The 24,528-nt window shown below is 43.7% G+C and overlaps 1 protein-coding gene across 2 annotated transcripts; it reads right to left on the reverse strand.

The window, feature by feature from the left end:
• Positions 1-1,487: 1,487 nt before the first annotated feature.
• Positions 1,488-23,203, reverse strand: HAL (histidine ammonia-lyase). Of its 2 annotated transcripts, none has more exons than XM_026648849.1 (20): positions 22,895-23,203; positions 22,432-22,492; positions 22,232-22,259; positions 21,611-21,685; positions 21,438-21,510; positions 21,277-21,343; positions 21,043-21,080; positions 20,832-20,957; positions 15,956-16,095; positions 14,216-14,263; positions 11,991-12,138; positions 11,809-11,904; positions 11,635-11,693; positions 10,869-10,949; positions 9,959-10,024; positions 9,708-9,873; positions 5,773-5,907; positions 4,543-4,651; positions 4,371-4,440; positions 1,488-3,047 (listed from the first exon to the last, which is right to left on the reverse strand). In XM_026648849.1, exons 1-20 carry the CDS (start codon positions 23,139-23,141, stop codon positions 2,904-2,906), a joined length of 1,977 nt encoding a protein of 658 aa, XP_026504634.1. In that variant the 5' UTR covers positions 23,142-23,203; the 3' UTR covers positions 1,488-2,903. The 2 variants fall into 2 exon arrangements, with proteins under 2 accessions (XP_026504634.1, XP_026504635.1); XM_026648850.1 differs by having other exon boundaries at positions 23,134-23,185.
• Positions 23,204-24,528: the final 1,325 nt, after the last annotated feature.

Consider the following 24,528-nt stretch of genomic DNA (forward strand, 5'->3'; position numbering starts at 1 on the left):
GGGGAGAGACAGGCATCTAAGAATGCAATCCACAAAAGCCAGCAAGCTAGGCAGGGAGACACCTACATTAGCCAATGGGAGATGCTGACCAGAGGGGGTGTCCTAAGCTCCGCCCCCTCATGGAGACAGGCTCCCAAGTCCCAGCTGCAGGGAAGCACCTATCTCTGTTTAGCAATCCACAAACGTGAACCCACCTCCTAAGTTGTTTCTTGCAGGAGTGAGTTAAGTGCCTGCCTCATGCCACACAAAACAGCCAGAGGAGGAGGAGCCACCGCTGCCCCCACCTTTTAACTTTTAGCTAGTGGGTGGAACAACCTGCCTGGGATGTGGCAGACCCAGGTTCAATTCCATCCTCTCTGGCTGAGGGGGAGAAGGGTGACTCCCTGCCCCGTTCAAATCCTCTCTCTCCATAGAGTGATCTAACAACTGAGCTGTGGGGTATTCTGATATGGGGCTCCCTCAGTCTCTCTTGTTGAAGTTGTTCCACAATGGCTAAATAATTAAAGAGTCATTGGAGCAGAGATCTCCCACCTCCCGGTGGATGTCCTAACCACCAAGCTACAGTCATGCTCTCTCTCTCTCTCTCTCTCTCTCTGGTCCAATGACTAACTATACAGAGTGGTATAATCAGACAGTTTAGGATTTATGTGTCTAAGGATATGTCTACACTACTCGGCGGATCAGCAGGCAGCGATCGATCCAGCGGGGATCGATTTATCGCGTCCAGTCTAGACGCGATAAATCGACCCCCGAGCACTCTCCCGTCGACTCCTGCACTCCAGCGCCACAAGAGACACAGGCAGAGTCAACGGGGGAGTGGCAGCAGTCGACTCACCGCGGTGAAGACACCACGGTAAGTCGATCTAAGTACGTCGACTTCAGCTACGTTATTCATGTAGCTGAAGTTGCATAACTTAGATCGATTTCCCCCCCCACCAGTGTAGACCAGGGCTAAGACAGTGGTTCTCAACCAGGGGCATACATGTACCCCTGAGAGTACACAGACATCTTCCAGGGGATACATTAACTTATCTAGATATTTGCCTCATTTTACAACAGGCTACAGGAAAAGTACAAACTAAAATTTCATACAATGACTTGTTTATACAATGCTCTATATCTTATACACTGAAATAGAAGTACAATATATATATTCCAAATAAAAATGAGAAAGTAAGCAATTTTTTCAGTAACAGTGTGCTATGACACTTTTGTATTTTTATGTCTGATTTTGTAAGCAAGTCGTTTTTAAGTGAGATGAAACTTGGGGGAGTACTCAAGACAAATCAGACTCCTGAAAGTGGTACAGTTGTCCGGAAAGGTTGAGAGCCACTGGCCTAAGCACTTTTTGGATCAGGGCCTAAGTCTCCATGCAGATGTCTGATGAACCATAGAATTTCAGATCATGGCCTTCTAAATCCATTGATGGCCCAAGTCCCTTACCCACGCCACTTCCCGTTGTGATGGGCAATTTGCGACGTTTCTTGGCCCTTGCAGTCTCTCTCTCTCACCCCCCTCTTTCTTCCTCCCCGAGCTAATCTTTTGCTTCAAATTTTCATTGTAACATATGAAATAAAACCCCACAGATACAGATGTGCATGGAAGTTGGCTCTGGGCTTGGCTATACTTATTTTAGGTGTGACTCCATATTCTCTGGAAAACTAACTGAGTTAGGTATATTCCATTGGTAACAACACAGCAGGTGTGCTCTGGAGCAACGATCCATGTGCTGTTTTGCAGGGGTGTCGGATCAATTTTTATGGTGGGGAGGTGCTGAAAGCAGAAACTGTGTATTTGGTTGTTGTTACTGCTTCAAGCCAGGGGGTGCTACTGCACCCCTAGTTCCAGCACCCCTGGTATATTAGTGTCCATACAGCTTTTCTGATTTGTGAAGAAGCTGCTATAAAATGCTCTCTCATTACACAGGACTGTTTAACTCACACTTGATCTGCACAGTGTTTGAGGTGCACGTAAAACAGATAGGGATAAAAGTATCAGACAATTTTGCTCATGTTGGAATGCAGCATGTCAAAAAGGTCTAACTCAAGAGAGACAGGAACATGAAATCTAGCTTGATGTGCTCCAGTCCTCAGTTATACTAACACTGACAAAGCTAGAGATAAATAAAAAGCCATATCCGTACCCAAAGGATGGCACAACAAAACAATGTTTAAATAGAAACAGAATCAAAAATACAATCCAATTAATAGCTTTAAGTGCCCTCTTTAATTTTCAAAGGGGTGGAATTTAGCAACACAGCCCCCTCCAACTGACATTAATGCAAAATTATCTCACCAGCTGCAGAGCGGGTGGATTACATATTCATAAATAGCCAGGATTATTCACACGAAGAATTTACTTTTTATAGGAATATCATCGTTTGTTTGCTTTTTAAATCAGTAAGGAAAAGGTAACCCCAGTAATATTCTGCCATTGCAGTTAGCCAACTCTGTACTATGTAAAATGTCCATTCCACATATTTTTTTGTAAATAAGAATATTAGGCCAAATCAAGCAGTTCTTAGGCTAAACTTCCATTGGCTTCAGTGGAAGTTTTGCCTGATTAAGGACTGTATGATTTGATGCATTTCTAATTAAACTGATTATTTCATGTTTGATCTCATTTGGCCAAATTCAGGGCCAGCATTAGCAGGTGCAAGTCCAGTGAAGTCAATGGAGTTGTACCAATGGTGTATTTAGACCATTGTTTAAATTAGACCATCAGTAAATTCAACCTAATCCACTCTACAATCCGACACCATCTTTTTACAGGTGAGACAACTACCTACACATGCTTCATTATATCCCAGGAAGAAACCATGTTGTATCATAATAAAACAAATCTCCATCAAAGAAAGCACTGAAAAGGATTTTCTATGTACCAGACTTCATAGCACATTAAAGTTAATCCTGATCACTGTGATCAGTCCCAACACATTTATTCATTCTCAATGAATCCAGAGAAAAGGCTGTGGGTGAAACAGGTCTTGATTCAGGAATATGCTCCCGTCTGTATTTTTCAATGTACGGTACAGCTACTTCCCAAACCTACAGGACAGAAAGAGCAATAGCAGAGTCAGACATGAAGGCTGAAAGATTTTATGTTCAAACTGAGTCACATGTCAATTCCCAAGATCAGAGAACCCTGTGCAGACATGAGCAGGGCATAACTAACTGACTGTAATAGATATACAGAAATAAATTGCATGTGGCAATCTGAAATTAGACATAGGGTCAGAGATGGTGGCTGAAGAGCGAGACGGCTACTGAGCGCAGGAATCTGTAGGGACATTACAGTTTTGCTGGGTAAAGGGGGATCTAGGTGCAGTTGCAAGGGAATGGTATATAGCTACGGTCCTGACTGGTGCAAGGTGAGTTTTCTCAGGTGGGAGGAGACATTGCATCTCCTAGTACCCAGATGATGTCCTAGGAAGGGATAGAAGCTGGTAGGGATGTGTCCCTGGTGTCTTATAGAAAGCACCTTGTCATGCAGGAGCCAGGGTAGCATGGAATGGAAGACTGGCATGGGCAAGAAAGGTCAGTGATGGGCAGCACTGGCAAGGAATGGCAGATCTGACCAGACTTTGGGGCTCGGATTTACTAAGGAACCTAAAGGTTGGAAAGTTTTCCTTTTTCTCCTTTATCATTCCCCCTAGCAGGGCTGTAAGACAGGTGGGCTATTAGGGTCCATATGGCTGCAAATAGTTTGATAGGTCAGTAGGAACCTCATCTCTCTCTCTCTCGCTCATTCTTCTGTTAGTTATATTTTACAACTGTAAAAAACCAAAGTGGGTTCCGAACCCTCTAGCCGAGCACACAGTAGGGCTGTGTTAATGCACATCCTCATTGCTGTTCTCTCATCCTTGCACTCCTATAGTTTGCCAGGCCCTCTCTTGTATCTGGTCTTGAATTGGGTAACAAGCTCTTTGGGATAAGGACTATCCTCCTACTCCCTGGCCCCTGTCCTGCAATGAGCTCCCCATGGATAGTACTCAGCAAGTGTCCATAGTCCCACTGACTTTAATGGGGCTCCGTGTGGATGCAGGAGACTGCCTTCATGGGGCTCATTGCAGGACTGGGCTGATATTTGTAAAGACCTGTCAGTTTCCATAATCTATGTCATTTATCAATAACACAACGGAGGGGACTCTTTTTAAAATATATTATTTTTAAACTAAAAGCGTCCCTTTAAAAGACTATGACAAACTAAAATCTCCACACATATTCCTTCAGAGACGATGGTAATTAAATCAAGCATGTGAGGAGAAGAGCTGTTTTTCCCCTGATGCGTCAAGGGCCATTTTAAAAAAAGAACTACAGATCTCTTCGTAAGGAATGAGCTGCTGCACAAATGCCAGTATCAACACCTGCCTTCTGCTCCAGAAGCAGCCTGTGAGCTGCCTCAATGTCTGGGGCCATGAAGCGATCCTTTAGCCAAGGCCTGAAAGGAGACAAATGGAGAACATTAGCCAAACATTAACCAACACTGTAGTTAGCAGGTCTTCAAAGCTGTAACCTTTGGGAAAACGTTATTTGATTTTACCTTACAACAGAGCGCACAAGGTCATAGACTTTCTCCAATGGGGTGGTTGTTCTCAGGGGGCGTAGGAACTCAATGCCCTGGCAGGCTGCAAGAAGTTCAATGGCCAACACTAGGAAACCAAACAGTGAAAGGCGGGATAGTGGGTTTTAAGATGTACAACTCATTGTACGTTTACATTTGGAGAACCTCTAAAAGGAGTTTGTTACTGTTACTTAGTACCTCACAACTTCAAAGTGCTATGCAAAGTTTAATTGAGGCAGATAAACAGAAGACCCATTTAACAGATGGGGAAACAGATGGCGGTTCTGGCCGATACTTAAAAACAGTCTCTGATTTTGGATGTCCAAACGTGCTGAGCCTGACTTTTCAAGGTTCTAAGTGCTCAGAGCACCCGTTGTCTTCAACTGGCATGCTGGCTGCTCAGCACTCATGGTGTACTCCAAGGTACACCCCAAAACAGAGACATTCTAAATCAGAGCCCTTCCCCAGAACTAAATTAAATGTAGCGATGGGCCTGAGCTGTAGAATTCAGATCCAGTTTTGAAACTCCCAGGTGCGCTGGGGTGTCCAGAGATAGAGTTTGGTTCAGGCCCACTTCTCATTAGTATGAGAACTTTGGTAGAACTAAAAGATCTAGACACATATGTATTGGAAAAGCTTGCACAGTGTCTGCCTGTCTAGACAGTGGCATTTGTCCCTCACTTACACAACAGCCAAATTCTCCTAAGGAAAGTGATACCTAAAACACATTGTTTTCTCTAGTTACACGTTCACTTTGCTGAATGTACAAAATGATAATACTTAGTATTTTTAGAGATCTCTACAGCTTCAAAGCACTCCACTGTATAAACCCATGTACGAGCAAATTGTACATATTGGTTTTTGTGGTATGTATTGTTGTGTTCTTCCAGCAACAGCTGAAATTTGTATTTTAAAAAAGTTACAACTTTAATCTTTCGAGACAAAGATGAATGGAAGAATTTTGGCTTAGTGTCTCTTTGATAAGCCATTTTGTTTCAATGGAACACACTAATCTACATTCATCTCAATAATATTTCTGCTAGAAAGAAATTAAAGTAATAACTTAAGACAATATCTTAAAAGACTTCTTTAAAATGACTGGAGGGTCCATTTAAGAAACAACAACGATGCCATGTAGAAGAAAGGCATTTAGTTTTAACCTAGTTACAATACAGTAGATCTGTCTAAAAATCAGTGTCTTAATTTTACCTTGTTCAACATGTTCAATAACTTTCAATGCTTTTCGTGCAGCCCATCCGCCCATGGACACATGGTCCTCTGTAGCAGCACTGGTTGAGAGAGAATCCACAGAAGAGGGGTGGCACAAGGCTTTATTCTCAGAAACTGCAAAAGTCCAGTGTGAATAAATGGTGTACTGTATGGACAAACAGGAGCTAGAGACAATGGCTGAGTCTAAAACGCTGCAATGAAGGATCCAGATCCATCCATGGTAAGTGTGTGCCCATGGTATGGCTTGACTGAGCCATCTGCAATATCTAACATTCAAGCCATTTTGCCCCTGAAGACAGTAATGTTGTACATTGATCATCCGATGCTGATATTAACCCAAATATATAAAGGTAAATATTACATCCAGAGAAAAGATCTGGTTTAAAATAGACCAAGGGTCAGCTCTTCAGCCCAGCTCTGGTGGTGCAAACTAGCTGCAAAACCTCCCCACTATTTCCTCCTTCGCTCTTGGCATCCTCAGTGTAGAACATTCCCAAGAGAAAGAAGATATGGCTGGGAAATTCCAGCACCCCTGAAATCCAGAGCTGTTTGAATGGAGTCTTAAAGCAGCCCCCTAGGATGCCTTAACTTATGTCAGACCAGCCCCCAGCTGGCCCCAGGATCTGGGGAGCGTAAAAATTGCTTTCCCCTTCCCCAGCATCGAGCCCGGCAGGGCCAGACTTACTTTAGCAGGGGGGTAATGAAGCACTTATTCACAGTATTCTAGCTTCATCTGGACCTAGATCTTTCACTGTGAATCTGACTAAATAAAATTCACTTGTAGCCCCCTTGCCACAGAGAAGCAGCTCCTATATAAAACAACCCAGAATCAGACTGAAAAAGCAGCTGTCTCTCTTGCCTGTGCTTGAGGGATGCACACAGCTCATGGAGAATTGGCTGTATACTGTTTGGCATGCATGGGATGGGACACCAATGGCAGACTCCAGAGACCCTTCACATGGCTGGGGCATGTGAGCTGAGCCTGGGAATCAGGATGGAGGACTTGGAAGAGAAGCAGTCTCAGAGTTACTCTGTGCAGTAGAAGGGGCGACAATCATTTTGCCTCTCCCAGTCAGAAGGTCTGAGATGGACCCAGTATCCCTAGCTCCAAATCAGAAAGTCTGAGGTCCAAGATGAGACTGCACCAATGAGGACTGAAAGCCAGCTGAGTCCGTTAAGGTCTCCTCTCCCACACTGTTAGGCATGCTAGAGTCTCACCAGAAACAGAGCTGGAATCAGCAGTCTCTCGTCTGATACAGGCCTCCAGTTGTAACACTGGATACTCATTTTACTTTCTCATGTCTGGTCGAGATGTTCGCCTGCCTGCGGATCTTTGTTTCAGCATTTCTGCAGATAGAATCCTACCTGAAACGAACCTTCAATATACTACCCATCTGAGAAAACAATTCTAAACTGCCCAGCACCAGCCCACTACTGCTACACAGAACAATCAGAGTAACAAAGTATGCTATGACCAAATGGTCAGAGACCAGGAATTGTACATAGAAGTCAGAGTTCTTATCAGGACCCTGGGCATATTTGGGACACACAATATTGAAGATGGGTGGAAGGCTGAGCCCTACACAGAGTGCCAGGCCTGCCAGTCTATTGACTCAAGCTAGTGAAAGGAGTGGGCCCCTCCACGGCCCTGCACAGGAATCACATCCTTCCAACAGGACAAGTGGTGAGGAGGCCTGTCAGAACCACCTCACCATCAGCATACACTATTTGACAGACAAGCGGTCAGCAATGGCCTCATAGTATCACTCCTTTACAAGCCTTCAGATACTCCTGAGAGGTCAGAAGACCACAATTACCTTACAGGGTAGCTCTTTCTGACTTCGAGGGAGAGGACAACATTGGGTATCAACACCAGCAATTTACTTTTCAAGTGCCTGAGCCCAAGCTCTCTGAACAGATTGGTTCACACTGGAGTGCAAACAATCAGATTAATATCCCAGAACCATGGTATGCTTCACCAGTTCATGATGTCATGTCTTATCTACCCATCAGGTCACCCTACAGTGGAGAAGAGAATGTCCAGGCCATTCATGGTCAAGAAGAAATCAATGACTCTGGCTTTGAAGGTGGAGAACATGACATGATGGTCACACCTTACCTGAGCCTAGACAGGTTAAGCCCACCATAAAGTTATCCTGTGATTCACTGAGAGTCCCTACAGATGTGGTACATAAATGGATAGCACCCCAAGAAGGCTTTGTTGTTATGACCTCTGGGACAGGGCATAAGGCGTGTAACATTTGGTATGTCCCAGAAGCACAGTCTCATGTATGCACCTCTGTATGAATCAGGGGTTATGTAGGTCTGAGATTACATAGCCCAGAAGACTATTTTCTGTATTTTGTATGTTTGCACATGGTTTGTTTTAAACTTGATGAGGCCATCAACGTCTGTAGACAGGGAAGAGTGTAGCCACCTTGCTAGGCTGGGGACTTCAGAGAAACAGCTCCCAGCAGCTCCCACATACCACAGCACAGACTGGAACTCCAATGGAGACTGCCTGTCCTGGGTGGGAGAAGGGGAGAGAGAGCCTGTGGAGGATGGGCCAGAGTCTGACTGACATGCCCGAGATACCAAGAGCAGACCCTGGGAAAGCTTGCACATGGGCTGAGTTATGTGAGCGGAGCTTGGCAGGGACCTGTGACCAGGGGGAGAGCTGGCTGCAGGGAGTCAGGCTGGTAGAGAAACAGCCTCAGATTTGCTCTGTGCAGTAAAAGGGGAGACAGGCAGCCATTTTGATTCTCCCCATGAGAAGCACTGAGCCTGCTCCGGAGCCCCCAGCTCCACAACAAAGATGAGTCCTGAGATTCTGCTGCACCCCTGAGAAATGAAAGCCAGCTGAGCCCATAGGCCTCCCCTGCATCAGGATCATTGTTGTGGGATTGGTTGAGGCCTCATTTATTTAACGTCATTGATTCCTTTGCCTGTTCTCTTCCCCTCTTTTAATTTACCCCCATCCCTTCTGTGAATAAAATGGCTGTGTGTTGGGTTTGATTTACTGTACCTGTGAATTGTAATAGCCTGGGGCTCATAGGGCTTGTTACTGGTTTATGCACCCAACCACTAGCTGGAGACACCATGCGCTAAGCACCCAGGGCCTATTGCTGTGTCCCTGAGAAGGAAAGATTAAGGGGCTCCACACCACCCTTGCGGATTGGGGTGTCCCAGAAGGGGAGGGGCTACAGATAGAAATTATACGTTTTGTGTAGAATCAAAAATAGAATTGTTTGTACATAGATAATTTGCTTTTTAGCTTTGTTGTGCTTTTAGGGCCTGATTTTCAGAGGTGCTGGGTACTTCTAGCTCCTACTGATTTCAAGTGGGACTGTGGCGCTTAACCATTCCGAAACTCAGACTCCAATCCTACAAAGATTTAAGCACTTGAGTAATCCTACTGTTGCCAACATTGTATTTCAAAACTAAGGGATTGTTTTCTTAGCACCCCCGACTCACCCCACTCCCCAATATTATCATCATTAATAAATAAATAAAAGAAATGAACATTACTCACCTAAATTCACATGGGGCATTTCTTGCTGCTTTTTGCAGCACTCAGCAATGCCTGATCTTGTTGTACAGAGATGAAAAAATAAGGGACGTCCCTTATAATAAGGGACTGTTGGCAACCCTAGCTGGACTGCTCACCGGTTTAGAGCTAAACACATACATAAATCTTTGCAGGTTCAGGGCCTCTGAAGGGGAGACAGGGCTGCAAACTATATCAGATAGCTCAGCTGGACATGGGGAGAAAAGAAGAATTTACAGCTGGAGCTGAGAGCTGTGTTTTCTGGGGGTTCCTTTATCAGTACTATCAAACTATCACAGTGCTAACATAGGTTGATCTTTCTAATTTTGTGCTCTTGCCAGTCTTGCTTAGGTCTTTGTGTACTCACCTAGGGCCGCTGCTGTGCAGTGAGCAATCATGAAACCAGAATTCAGACCCCCTTCGGTGACTAGAAATGCAGGCAGCTCACTGAGAGATGGGTTGCATAGTCTTTCAATCCTTCTTTCACTAATTGCAGCAAGTTCATGGACACCAATTGCCAGGTAGTCCAGAGCCTGCAAGAGAAGCTCTTGATGGAATCAGCTGATTTTTTTAAAAATTTCAGAAAATAAACTAATATTTCTCCAAATGCTTAATTACCTTTGCAGGGTATTCACCATGAAAATTTCCTCCAGAAATGGTCTCTCCCCTTTCAGCAAAAACCATCTTTAAAGACAAGTTAAGGTGTGAACATGAATGAAGAATGGCTGACGTACCACACATCTCTGGATAACCAGAATATCCTATCTGAAAGGAGGAAGAATTGTGTGCAAATGCATATGCGTATATAGTGTAGCTCGCACTTCTGCATGTTCAGTTGTCAGAAAAATGTAAAACAATGCCCAGTTCTCCCATCATACAGATACAGATGAATAATGTATTTTATTAAATAGGCTGGATGGTCAGCAGGTGAAGGCTATGAGGAATGCAAAGCCGCACTTGAGCACAGTTTCTAGTGTAATTTTCAATTGCCAATGGTGCTCTCGCCAATGGAGGTGAAATTTTATATATAGTGAGCAAGATGGGCACTCATCACTACTATCAGCTAACACAAAGGAGCATCTTTTGTACATTCCTTTATTCTTAAAGAGTGGAATTCACCCTTGTTCAGAGCACCAATACAAGGCATATGCACAGAGCTTCCCAAAATGAGCTCACACAGCTCTTAAAAGTGGTGCATAGCTCTTGTAGTTACCCTTTGTAGAACTCAAAGTGCATTCTAGAATGCAAGTTTTGCCAACCTTGTGTCAACTGACAAGTCACTGTTGACCTTCAAGTCCAATTGGCTGCCAAAGTTCCCAGCTGCCCTTATAACCATGTAGGCCTTGATCCAGCAAAGCACTTAAATGTGTGCTTAACTTTAAGCAAGAGCAGTCCACTGACTAAGCACATATGTAAGTGATTTGATGGATCAGGGCCATAATTTCTGCTTCATTAGCTAATCATTATTTAGAAGGGAAAAAGTAACCAAACAAAATTTTACTGAGAAACTGAATCATCAAAAAGATACAGGATTGTCTGTTGCACTGTTAATTTCAGTCGTGATTATGTCCTTTACAAAAGCTATCGTGTCATTCGCCACACCGTGGACCTAAAAGAAACAATAGCAATTAGCCACAGGTCATGTCAATTTGTAGTTCAAGACACAGATCCATCCAATTCTACATTCTGAGAGCACACTTCTGCCTTGACCCCACTCCCAGACTTGGCACTCACACAGGGATACAGACTTTGATTTGATGTGATAACCAGGGAAATTGCTATTGTGGAATGCTAGATATACTGTACTCATTAAAGATTTGACTTACTATTATTATGACATTATAATATGATGATGACAACATAAATGTATAATTCTTTGTGTGTTTGGGTTGGCGTCCCCTTGTCCCTCAGCCACAGGTACAACCTCTATCCGATCAAGAAAGTACTCAAAGCTTAGCTAATTGGTCAATGTATATTAGGTATTATTAAGGAATTATAACTAAACTTAGGAAACTCCAGTTCTTTAGTTTTTACACATGCAAAGCTCCCACCAATTTCAATAGTTTTGCTTGTGTTAATATGGATTGAGTTCATTGAAAGTTAAAAATCATTCCTGTGTACAAGATCCAGGAATTACTTATGTCTCACTTAAGCCCTATTTTGAGCTAAGTGGGAAATAATGTAATTGCATTATTTTAAAGGACACAACCAACACTTAACTGACATTACACTGGGATTGGGATTTCACGGCCACTAGCCTATCCCTGTGTGAGGGAGTGGGAAATTCATTTTACCTGAGGGCAACAGCGCAGCGTATATGCATCCTGAACTCTGTCACAAAATCTGTGACTCTCTGCAAAACAAAAGGAAGGTTCTTATAGAAAAGGCCACACATCACTGTTTTAATTCCCTGTCTGTCCTGGAAATCAAATAGGTGACTTGCATGGCAGGAAGCAAAGATGTTTCACCTGCTATTTCTGATGGATGATGGTCAGAGTCTAAAAGTGACCTAAATCGGAATGCCACTTCAATTTGCCCCCGATGGGCACGCACTGCATGAATATCTGTTAAGAAATAAAAGAGCATTACACTTTTGCTTTTCCCTCTCCAAAAGCTAAGAGAAAGTGAACACAGAAAATTCAATACCAACCAGTGTCAAAGGCTCTAGTTGTACCCTTCAGGACTTCAAGTGTTAGTGCAGCAACTATGTCCGCTTGCCTAGCAATAGCGCTGGCTCGTTCCACTGCTTCACATCCCAGAGAGGAGATCATTTGGGTTCCATTGATAAGAGCCAGACCCTTCAGAGAGATAGCAGGTGTTTATTTTAAGTGAATCTGTTGCAGCCTTACACATGTCACAGCCATTGTAATTTTCATAATTACACGTGTCAGTTAAAGAAAGGCTTTTCTAAGATTCCTGGATCGTCATTAAACGAATCATAAAAATTGCTAGAGATGCTATGGTCTCAGCTATTTGGTTATTTTTTGATACAGACAAGCCACCAGTTACTTTGAAGCTGTTACATCCCCATGTCTCCTAACTGGGAGTTGTTTTCCAATAGTTAGTTTCACTAGCAAGCCAGTTATAGCCATCTGGCCACGATTGCTGATCAGCTCAGGGGGTTCCTGGTATAGGTTTGGTGAAACCTAGCAAGCCAGATATACAGCTAAGGCCCTAAAGACGCTTCCTGTCATCCCAACATGCAGATGATTGTCTAAAGTCAATGGGAGTAGTGTGTGTACTAGGACTACAGGAGAAATCACTGGCAACAATCCACTTCAAGATCTCAAAGGGCACGACAAACACTTCCATTTGTCCCCTCTATGGGTCCTAGGACAACTATATTATGCAGTGGCGAATACTAAACATTTACATTACTGCAGTAAAAGTGGAGGTACTTTTCCTACAATAAAATAGTATGGTGATGTGACATCATTGCTCTAAAGCAAACATTTACTTTTAACTGTTAGTCTCTATACGTTCCTTAGAAATTCTGCCATGTTACATGAGGTTTATTTCATGTTACTTCAAACTTTATTTAAGGGCACAGGACAGCTTTCTTTTTCTTTTTCTTTGTAAGAGTAACCCTGCTACTGATTTTTGACAAAATTATTAAATTCAGCTCTAGACATGAAGAAGATGAGGTATGAAAACCCCCACACCAAAGCAAGGAAACTTAGGGCAGATTTATACTACCACTTAAGCTCATCTAACATATGTTGCTCAGAAGTGTGAAAAAGACCCATCAACCCCCTCCCCCTCTGCCCCACCGCCCAAACAGTGCAAGTTTCCCACTGTCCACACCGGTGCTATGTCCGTGGGAGACTTGCCATTAGACTTAAGGTGGAGATTCTGTTTTAACTCACCTTGGGCCTGTTCTAAAGCTCACTGAAGCCAGGGAAGTCTTCCCATCGGCTTCAGTAGGCTTTGGATCAGGTATCTTGCCGCATGTACTGTAGTTATGACAATTACTATGGCCCACCATCAAGAGCACTGGAATATCTTACATACTAAGAACCTACATGTCAGTTTATGTGGATAAGATTTCATCAGCCTGGGTTTTTGTTTAATAAATAGATGAATATACTTACATAAATAAACATTTATACCACGCTAATGCTAGTTACTGCTTATTAAATATCACAAAATGTGTTTAAGTTATAAAATGTGTTTCTTTCTCTAAACTACCAACACAAAAAGCCTTCTGGTCCCCACAATGCAGGATAAAAGCCATCTGAATTACTAAAGGTTTTACATTCTTAAACAAAACCCATCTCATAAAATAAGGGCTTGTCTGAACACAATACTCCTGGTGACAGCCAGCTGAGATGAGCCCCAAGCGCTGAAATGTAGAACAGAGAGCAGATAGGGCAGTTCTGCAGTAATTAGTGCAGAGTACAACAGCAGGAAGAAGATTATTTGCGCTGGTTTAGTTGCCATGGAAGTGGGATGCATCTACACTAGCACTACACCAATTTAATTTCCACTGATGCAGACTTACTTTAGATAGGAATTGGGGTAATTTCCATTGATGGATGTCCAGGAAATCACTGATGGTAAAAAGTGTGTGTGTGGATGAATGGCAGTTCCCAGTGGAACTTTTATAGACAGGACCTAAGTTTTACCCTGGACTGAAGCGTTGTACACAGAGCTTCTATAAATGATTGCGGTTGAACTAAATCGCATGTAAATGGGAGGTGAAATGGAAACGCTGACATACCCTTTACTGTAGAGTCTCTAATGGGTTCCCTGTAACAGATGTTTAATAACCTTCTGGAACTGGATTTAAAATAATAATTAATTCATCTCACTTTTAAAATATGGGCAACATATGCATAAAGCAACTACCAATTGGCTAGGCTTGGTTTTCATTACCTCCTTTGGTTTCAAGGTTATCGGTTTCAGGCCATGGGCTTGCAGCACCTGTAAAGCAGTTTATTGAACAGGGCGTTAGTGAAAAATGCCTTTCAATACATTGATTGGACGACTGCTGATTGCATACAACCCTCTTTTTTATCTTATGCTAATGAACATTTTGGAATATTCCACAGTAAAGGGAGGGGGGAAAAGCTTTTTATGCACTAACATTTAGAACCCTGTTTTGACCTGGCTGCCTGAACTAATGCATGCTCTGTCCTGTCACATGACACACCCGGGCTTCAAGTCCAATGCTGTCATTCCCCAGGGCCAGCACAGTCTGGGACTAGGAGTGCTTGAGAGGTGGTGCAGTCGCAGCCCATTAAGGAGTGGTGGCATTATTCCACACCAGGAAGCAAAGACTCTTATGGCAAATGAAGGAGAAGTATTGCTTTGATTCTGACTAGAATCCTACCCAGTCCTCCTCAGCTGGACAGATGGTAAATCGAAAAGAGAGACCTGCTGAGGAAGTGATGACGGGGAGAAGCAGGAAGAACAATGGCAGGCAAGAGATGCTCGAGCCCCCAGAGGAGCTGCAGAAGACTTTTCCACCAACAGCAAATGCAGTTAGTGAATGGAGGAAGGATGGCTTTTGGTTAGGGCAAGTAACTGGGAACCAGTAGGGTGGGTTCAATTTCCAACTCCGCTACAGACTGCTCGACTTAAATGAGTGTATCATTAAATGAGATTAAAATCCTTAATCTCTTTGTGCCTCGGTACCCTTCTGTAAAATGGAGATAATTGCACTTCCCTATCTCACAGGGATGCTGAGAGGCTACATATGGGGAGGTGCTCAGATACTATGTTGATGGGAGCCATGTCAGTACCTAGGCAGATAAAGAATGGAATAAGCTACCGAGGGGGGTTATGGAATCTCCATCATTCGAGAGATCCATGGCTGGATCAAACACTGAACTATTAGGGATGGAATAAATTTTTAAAAATAAATCAATTCTGCCATGGTGTAACTGGGTAGACTAAATGATGCCACAAAGATCCCTTTCAACCCAAATTAATCTATTGAAAATGTTATATGTTTAAGTCATGTGTTTTCCGCTTTACTGAAGTTTATACATCTGCTTCTTGCCATTATAATACGTAACAGAAATCTTAGTAACTCCTCTCTCCTCAGGGGAGAAAAAACCCTAAAAGTCTCCATTTACTTTTAGCATTTGAAACCACATCATTAATCCTCAGTTTTGTGGGATCATCTCAGGTTTGGTGGGCCAGTTCTGATGTTTGCAGGACAGAAGGTGCACTAACAAATCTTTGGAGCTGGTACAACATGACATCTTGTCCATCCATCCAGATTCGGGCACTTATCAGTGTTGCATCTTGCATCATGTTGCTTCACTGCAAGGTGACCATGTCTGTCTAGGCATTATTGATATGCCAGACATGGTGGAATCTAAACCCCAATATCATGATGCCTGGTGTTTGCTTGTTTTGTTCTATTCTTATGCCTCATTTTTCACCATGGTACCTGTCCTACAGGACAAAGTGTTGAAGTAGTGCAAAAACAAATACTTCAATCACAAGAAAGTGACACACAAAATCCAAAGGATATAAAATGTTATGAATCCATCGCATAGTTCTGATGAAAAAATTTCCCTTTGTTCTCATAATACACATAGTCTACTCAGAGCCAATTGAAGGAGACAGACAAAGAAGTCTAGTAGTTAGATACATTGATCTTACATATTTAGCATCAGCCCAGCCACTCTTTGGGGACCACATCTTTCCTTCTCCTATGAACCCCAAAGCAAGATGAGAAAGAGGGGCTAAGTCTCCACTGGCTCCAACTGTCCCTTTCTCGGGGATATAGGGCAGGCAGGATGCTAGGAAGAAAGCAGAAAGCAGACTTTGGTTAGAGCCTCCATCCATTCTCTCCTTGAAACAGAGACACAGGCACATGAATCTGCCCTGGTTGTCTTGAAGTGACATACTAGAATAGCAACCAGTGAAATGGAGAAGCATCACCCCCCTTGCAAACTGACATTTGTTAATTTTTCCTAAATTAACTCCTGTAGTTTAAAAATAAACCAATTGTTTTTGGCTGACAAATCAAAACAAAACAAACCTGATACGGGATTAAATTTTTAGTGTAGCTTAGTCCCACAAAGGCCAAGAAACTCAAAGTTAAGGTTGAAATTCCAGCTCCAATATAGGAATGGGAGAATCTCAGCTGTGTCACTACATCTGACAACCACTGGTGGGGTCACAAGAAAGGCTCCCACTCAGCTCATCATAGCATAGAATAGAATCATAGAAATATAGGGCTGGAAGGGACCTCGAGAAGTCACCAAGTCCTGCACTGAGACAAGACCAAGAAAATCTAAAGGGCTCAGTCCTAAGAGGACCCTCTAAAAGTAAGGAACCCACTGAACTGTTGGCTGCCTTTGAGCAGCTGACTGGAAATCTAGGTCCAACTACAGGTCATCACTTTGGCATCATACATCTGCAGAAATTGCAGTGCCTCAGCAAAACTGGGCTGAGTTTCAGCCTTTGAGGGACACCAAGCTTATGGAAGAGGATGCAGCAGACAGCATCTTTGCTCATCCCCAAGTAGAGTAAGATTTAGCCAGGGCTGGCCTTAGGGGTGGGTGACGTGGCTGCCGACCCAGGGCGTCATAGTCAGGGTGACGCTGTGGTGAAGAGGCAAGGGGCTCAGGCTCCCCCTCGGTGCCTGCAGGGTGCAGCAGGAGCACCTGCCTCACTGCTCCTGAGCGGAGGGCCCCTGCTCGCCACCCCACCTGGTTTCCCAGCCCATTTCCTAATCCTGCCTCCATACTCTGCGAGCTGGCAGGCTCCTCCCGCCCTCCTCCCCCCACACCCTCTGAGACTGTCCCAGCCCAGCCATTACTCCTTCCATGGGCAGCCTGATTGAGAGCGATGCTGCCCAATGGAAATGGGAGTTGGAAGATGCCAGCCTCTTCAGGGTTGGGAGGGGAAGGGAGCTGAAACTGCAGAGAAAGAGACAAGTAAGTCTGGGGGGTCCTGACCCCATGTCCCAGCTCCCAGGGGGCCCCTCCTGTGCCCCCAATTTCCAACACCCCCTCAGGCCCACCCAGCTCCCCGGGGGTCCCTCACTGTGCCTCCACGTCCCAGCCTCCCAGCTCTCAGGGGCTCCCCCTTTTTCTAGCTCATCCCAAAGGGAGGTGTCAGTGCAGGGCATTTGGGATATTTCAGGAGTGAACTTTCCACCATCACCATCCACCCTAGCTACCCCCAGTGTGTGGGAGCATTTGCATTTTAACCTCCCCCACCCATAACCCACCTTCCCTGGGACTGGGAAGGGGCACTTGAATATTGGGGACGCTCAGTAATGGGGTGTGGGGAGAGATCTGCCCTTCTGAAGCCCCCATGTCACTGTCCCCCTGCAGCCCCACACAAATGAGACTCTGTACTACTCTGGTTCCCTCCCCCCCCTTCTGGGTCTCTCAGGTCACCATCCTCCCCTGCCACCACAGCCCTTTGGTGCCCTCCTGTCACTGCTCTTCCCCTTCGGCTGCTGACCCGTTGTGGGGAGCCCAGAGAGGCAGCAGGGGCCAGGGCAATGAGGGGGTGGATGGGGAGCCTGGGGAGGCAACGGGCCAGAGATGCCAAAATACAAGTTCAGCCAGGGAGCTATTTTCCCTAAGGCCAGCCCTGGATTTAGCCCCTAAGCTACTGCAGTGGTTGATGTTACTGAATATTTAGAGACTCAAGTTTCTCAGATCAAATTAAAGCACCATTTCCCAGACCTTCGAACACTGAACCCCATTCAGGAAAATGAAAGCAATCACACACACCCCACTGTCAACACTTCCACATTTTGTAAAAAGTCCTACCCATACTCATGTATAGATCATCTGTGCCCTCCATCTCCCCACTCGTCCTGGAGGGTGCACCTCACACTTCAGGAAATGCTTATTTAGTGGCTACTTATGCACCAAGGCTGAAATGTTGGCTCCTTCAGCCCATATATACATATATGCTAGGACTGATTGGGCATTTTCATTTAAAAAAAGAAAATCAATGGCACTGTGTGTTCTAGAAAGTAGAGTAGAACCTCAGAGTTACAAACACCTTGGGAATGGAGGTTGTTCGTAACTCTGAAATGTTCATAATGGAACAAAATATTATGGGTGTTCTTTCCAAAGTTTACAACTGAACATTGACTTAATACACTTTTGAAACTTTACTGTGCAGAAGAAAAATGCTGCTTTCCCCTGCTTTTTTTTAGTAGTTTACATTTAACACTGGAATGGGTTAGCTAGGGAGGTGGTGGAATCTCCATCCTTAGAGGTTTTTAAGGCCCGGCTTCACAAAGCCCTGGCTGGGATGATTTAGTTGGGAATTGGTCCTGCTTTGAGCAGGGGGTGGGACTAGATGACCTCCTGAGGTCCCTTCCAACCCTGATACTCTATGATTCTATGAACACAGCACTGTACTATATTTGCTGCTTCTTTTTTTTTTTTTTTTGTCTCTGCTGCTGCCTGACTGTGGTCTTCCTGTTCCAAATGAGGTGTGTGGTGTTCGTAACTCTGAGGTTCTACTGTACATTTCTCAGTTAAGTCACTTCAGTCTGGGATAGAAGTTTCAATTAAAAATCATCTTGAAATCCAACAATTACATTTTTTTTAAAATGGCTGATAAAAACTTGACAGAACTTTGTATGTCAAATTTTAGCCCTAAGCTGTTGTCTCCAGTAGGGTTTCATAATTCCTCGGCATAGGGGTTTATAATGCAAAGGTACACAGGCCTGTTAATACAAACTGAAAAAGCAGCTATTTGTTCACCTCTGACTGAATGCCCCATCTCCTCTAAAGTCAAAGCCACCCTGTGACTTTTAGCAGCACTAAACGCCTTTGAGAATTTCCTAGCTCCTGGTGCTTCTGGGATCTACCTCAAGCCCAATCAATCCCTGAACGTGTGGAAGAGGCAAGGAGGAGTCTGTGGGACTGAGGAAAGATGGAGAGAAGGGCATAAGGTGACCAGATAGTAAGTGTGAAAAATTAGGACATTTTTTGGGGGGAGGGCATAGTTGCGTATATAAGATAAAGTCTCTAATATGAGGACAATGCCAATAATATCGGGACATCTGGTCACCCTATGAGGGCAACAGGCAGTGTAGATTCTCTTCCTTTTCCTCTGTGGACTTAGAAAACTCTGTGACTAAATTCATGTTCCTTTACTTCCCATGTCACATAATGGAAGGCAGCACAGGGTTCACCTTCCTGAGTTCGCCCTGATGTGTATAACCGTAGCGCCTCTATTAGCTTTATGTCCCCAGAGCAATGCAAAAACCTTACATTCATATAAACAGATTTTTAAAAACTAGTGAATCTTGTGCTCAGGAAAGATGATGGATTGAAAGAAAACCATCTAAACTGAAGTTTATTCACAGAATGAGTATAATAGCAGACAGACAGACAGTGGGAGGAAGTTTGCAGTGGCTCTCTCATTGGCGGGACCATTTCTAGGAATGAAAGGTAGCTAGTTTCCAAGGCCACCCTGAACTTCCCTGCTGAGCCTGCCAGCAATGATATAAGTGGCATTAACTGTTTCGATGGTTTTGTTAACATGATTAACTGCCTACTAGCAACCAGCCTCAGGCCAGCTACTCAGTTAGGGCCCACTTCTGCCACTGTCTTACTCACAGTGAATTATTCCTATGAGCCCTCCTACTGATTTCAATGGAACTACTCACATGAGTAAACATGTCTCAGTGGGACTAGTCCTGCAAACACCTATGTGATAATTTTTTTCCCAGGAAGTAGTGCCACTGAACTCAAAGACACTCACATGAGTGTTAGCCAGATCAATGAGCAACTGTTGCTGAACTGAACCCCTACCAGAAAGCCTCGCAGTTCGAGAATCAAGCCCTTAGCAGACAGGCAGTCACTATGGTGATAGATGAGGTATAAATACCTAGAAAGAGTAATATTTCACGTAGGCCGCTTTTCAAATAACTGATAAAGTCACAGCTTGCACTGACTATTAGCCTTCAGCTGCTTTTGAACTGGCAACCTAGTGTCTTCTCAGGTGAGCAAACATTCTTAATTCTGCTTTCACTGTGTGTTAAATGCACACAATGGAGTTTATTTTCATGCCAAAGTGTTACCATAATATAATGACCCAAAAGGACAAAAGTAATACAACTGCAAAAGGTAATCTGAAGTGCTGCCTTTTTCTCCCCTCCCAAACTATACCACTGTTCTTCCACCACAAATTCTGGCTCAAAATTAATAAAACTATGAACACTTAAGAAAAACAAATCAATAAAGAAGGTAGGGGTTGTGGTTACGACACTGGCCTGGGATTTGGGAGATCTGGGTTCAATTTCTGGTTCTGTCACAACCTCCCTGGGTAATGTTGGCAAGTCAACTAAACTCTCTGTGCCTCAGTTCCCAATCTTCTGCGTGCTGTATACCTTTGTCCCATCTTGTCTACTTAGACTCCTTGGGACAGGGACTCTATCTACTTGTGCAGTGCCTAGCACCATGGGCCTGTGATCTAGGCTGCGGTCTCTAGGCACCATTGTAATATAAAGGATAAAAAGGCTGTATTCATTTCTAAATATCTTTTTTACCATTAAATGCTTCAATAACTTGCTGGAGAGTTTCCAGTGAAATTCCACTGTATCCTTTTGCTAAAACATTGATCCTGAGAGCTAAAAGCATGCGAGATCTCGCTGGGATCAAAGGCTTCCCGACACCTGCAATGACAACAATCTCAAGGTTACAACCCCCAATTCTAACAGTTGTGGAAGAGAAACAAATTTGAAATCAATTTCCCACTACCTGCGGAATGTGACCGAACTAAATTCACTTGAAGTTCCCTACAAAGAAAGAAAAGTCATTTAAAAATCAACTTCCAGTGTTCAAACATAGAAAAAGTTTTTCACAAAACTGAGCAAAAAATATCCCTCTCCTTTTCGGAAGAAAAATGGACTAAAAATGTACACTGTAGAAATAATATGGATCTACTTTCTATATCCATTTTCTAAATTAAAGAAGGAAATAGATACAACATACTTGAGTTTACTAGTTGGAATAACCGTTCGAGCAAACTTCCCAAAGCCAGTGGTGATTCCATAAACAACTGAAAGAAACAGATATTTCAAATAAAGAAGAGAATCTAACTAAAGTCATCTAAAACTGACAACAAAATTAAGTTGGAAAAGAAAAAAAAATACCAGTCTGTTCTTTTACAATTCTTTCAATCACTTCTCTTGATTGTCTGACTTTAGCTTCAGCTTCAGGTGTGAGCTAGAAAAACAATAGCGTCAATATCCATTCCTCTATTACTACTTAAAAAACTAACTAAATAAAAAGTATTTGGAGAGTTAGATTCTTTCAAAATCTTTACCTTGATCTTATAGAGCCCCTTTCCTAAATTGACCAGGTCCTCTGGTGTTAAACTGTTCCCATCTAAATAAATATACTGCGCAAAAGAACTGCATTTTAGTGAGTGTCATGTATATGTAAGCAATTTCTAAACAATCATAACTAAATAAATACAGTGAAAGCTTAATAGTGAACTGGGTTACACCAGCGTTCAGCCCCATTCTCATTCATACAGTAAGACTCTCTCAGAGAAGCATTAGCAAAGAACAGCTTATTTTACGAGAGGTAACAAGTTAAGCAGTCATCATGGATGATCCTGCAAACACTGCAGAGCAAAGTGCTTCTGCGGTAGCTTCGGTGAAGTTACCCACAGTAATAGAAAGCTCTACACTTGGTAGTAAATGTTTGCAGGAACTTACTGAGTCCTACTGAAAACAAATAGTATATGTCACAAACAGCAATTCCATTTGAAATGTTCTGTGGGGTCCCTCTCTGTGTCATGGGCAAATAAAGAAAATAGGTTTTCTTTGAATACTGCCATTTCCCCCACCGTGATAAGAGGATTTCACCCTACTTCACCTTCTAACATAAAAAAACTATTGGAATTGGGGCACATCTTATTAAGATCATTATTGAGCCATACCTTTTCTGGTTCTTGATATTTGCTATATCTGAAGCCATGTAAAGGAAAATAAAGGACATTCAAAACCCACACAAATAGCTGCCATTTAATTAGAGTTTTTGAAGGAAGCCCTTTGAAGGGGGAAAAAGTGCTAAGCATTTTCACTTTTGCAAATCTAAGAATTGTAAAAATTAACCAAAACAATGCTCAATAAAGGATACAAATCAACTCCTTCTAGCTTAGATGCAATGAAATCCGAAGACATTACATCTCCTTCTATAGCTACAATGAAGAATGGGAAAAACAAACAGAATGAAAACTTATTGCCCATAGTTCGTTACTACAGAGAATTCTTCATTAGCTAGAAAAAAATCAGTGACAAGAATTCTAATTTGCAGCCAAATGTATTTAAATGTCTTAACAAACATACAGTAAAAATGTAGTTACCACACACAAAAATCCAAAACCTACAGCCAAACACTTCATATCCCACCCAACTGTATGACACAACAGACGACCTAAAAAGCCTTCTCAAAACTGAGTTTGCAATTTAGTATTTTTTCTTAAATTTTAGATTTGCTATATCACAGAAATATAACATTGCAAGATAAACAGAAAATACACACTCTGGGTCTCCTAAGCAAGTGCAGCAACCATATAATTTGTCATTGCAGGTTTGCTTACCAACTTCAACAAACTCATTGTCCTCTAGTGTGTCCTCCAAAGTATCATCATGATCCAGCAAGCCAAGGCCTTTGCACCTCCGAACACAGAATTTCACTTCTTCCACTGAGGCAAAGCCCCCATTATCAGGCTTGTTTTTCATGTAACGTCTCACAGCTTCCTTCCCCAGCCATCTCACTGTGTTAGTGCCAGTTTGGCAAGGCACTGCTAGCCATTCCCCTCGGACATGTACTGTGTACCTTGGCATACTTCTCCTCTGTCTATGGTTGTCCCTCCACGAAAGGCGGCTGTGGTGTGAATCAGCCTTGTGTTTACCACACTATAGCCTAAAGAACAGCACCTGACTGGATTCCAATGTCCCAATCAGGAAAGGGCAAAAATCCTCTCTCCACCCCCAGATCCCCGCCTTCACAAATAAGTTAGTGAATTTAACAAACTTTATCTACTAATAAGCCAACCCTAGCAGCAAACCTTTTCCGAGCCAGGGGATGTGAAACTGCTGACACAGGAGTTATCTTCTGAGATTGTGCCAAGGATGTAGCACCAGCTCCTTAAAGGTATTTAGGTGCCTCTATACCTTCGAGGGTCTGGACTGTAGAGTCTAAATCTAGCTCTAGTTTGTAGAAAAGACGGTTACTCACCTTTGTAACTGTTGTTCTTCAAGATGTGTTGCTCATATCCATTCCAATTAGGTGTGCGCGCGCCCCGTGCACGATCGTCGGAAGATTTTTACCCTAGCAACACTCGGTGGGTCGGCTGAGGCGCCCCCTGGAGTGGCACCCTTATGGCGCCGGATATATGCCCCTGCCGACCCAGCGCCCCCTCAGTTCCTTCTTGCCGGCTACTCCGACAGTGGGGAAGGAGGGCGGGTTTGGAATGGATATGAGCAGCACATCTTGAAGAACAACAGTTACAAAGGTGAGTAATCGTCTTTTCTTCTTCGAGTGCTTGCTCATATCGATTCCAATTAGGTGACTCCCAAGCCTTACCTAGGCAGTGGGGTCGGAGTGAGATGTCGCGGAGCGAAGGACCGCTGAACCAAATGCTGCATCATCCCTGGACTGCTGCACTATGGCATAGTGGGAAGCGAAGGTGTGTACGGATGACCAAGTCGCTGCCCTACAGATCTCCTGTATGGGCACATGAGCCAGAAAGGTGGAGGACGAAGCTTGAGCCCGAGTAGAATGGGCAGTGAGGCGGGTAGTTGGGACACCAGCCAAGTCATAGCACGCACGGATGCATGATGTAATCCAGGACGAGATTCGCTGCGAGGAGACCGGGAGGCCTTTCATCCGGTCTGCCACCGCTACGAACAGCTGGGACGTCTTTCTGAATGGTTTCGTTCGCTCGATGTAAAAGGCAAGAGCTCTGCGAATGTCTAGGGAATGTAGCTGTTTTTCCCTATGCAAAGCGTGCAGCTTTGGGAAGAAGACTGGGAGAAAGATGTCTTGGTTGACATGGAAGGCAGACACCACCTTAGGGAGGAAGGCGGGGTGTGGTCGTAGCTGTACCTTGTCCTTATGGAACACCGTATACGGTGGGTCCAATGTGAGGGCCCGAAGTTCTGAGACTCGTCTCGCTGATATGATAGCGATGAGAAAAGCTGTTTTCCAGGAAAGGTACAGAAGCGAGCA

Source organism: Terrapene carolina, unplaced genomic scaffold (assembly GCF_002925995.2).
Source record: "Terrapene carolina triunguis isolate 2854851 unplaced genomic scaffold, T_m_triunguis-2.0 Scaffold68, whole genome shotgun sequence".
Taxonomy (NCBI): domain Eukaryota; kingdom Metazoa; phylum Chordata; order Testudines; family Emydidae; genus Terrapene; species Terrapene triunguis.

What these genes read in the sequence shown, in the direction of transcription:
- HAL (XM_026648849.1), bottom strand. Translation starts at nt 23,141, where the DNA reads ATGCCAAGGTACACAGTACATGTCCGAGGGGAATGGCTAGCAGTGCCT. An exon ending in TAACCTTGAAACCAAAGGAG is followed by an intron (nt 12,139 to 14,215) that starts GTAATGAAAACC and finishes ATCTCTCTGAAG; the next exon opens with GGTCTGGCTCTTATCAATGG. An exon ending in GGCTGCTTCTGGAGCAGAAG is followed by an intron (nt 3,048 to 4,370) that starts GCAGGTGTTGAT and finishes TCTGTCCTGTAG; the next exon opens with GTTTGGGAAGTAGCTGTACC.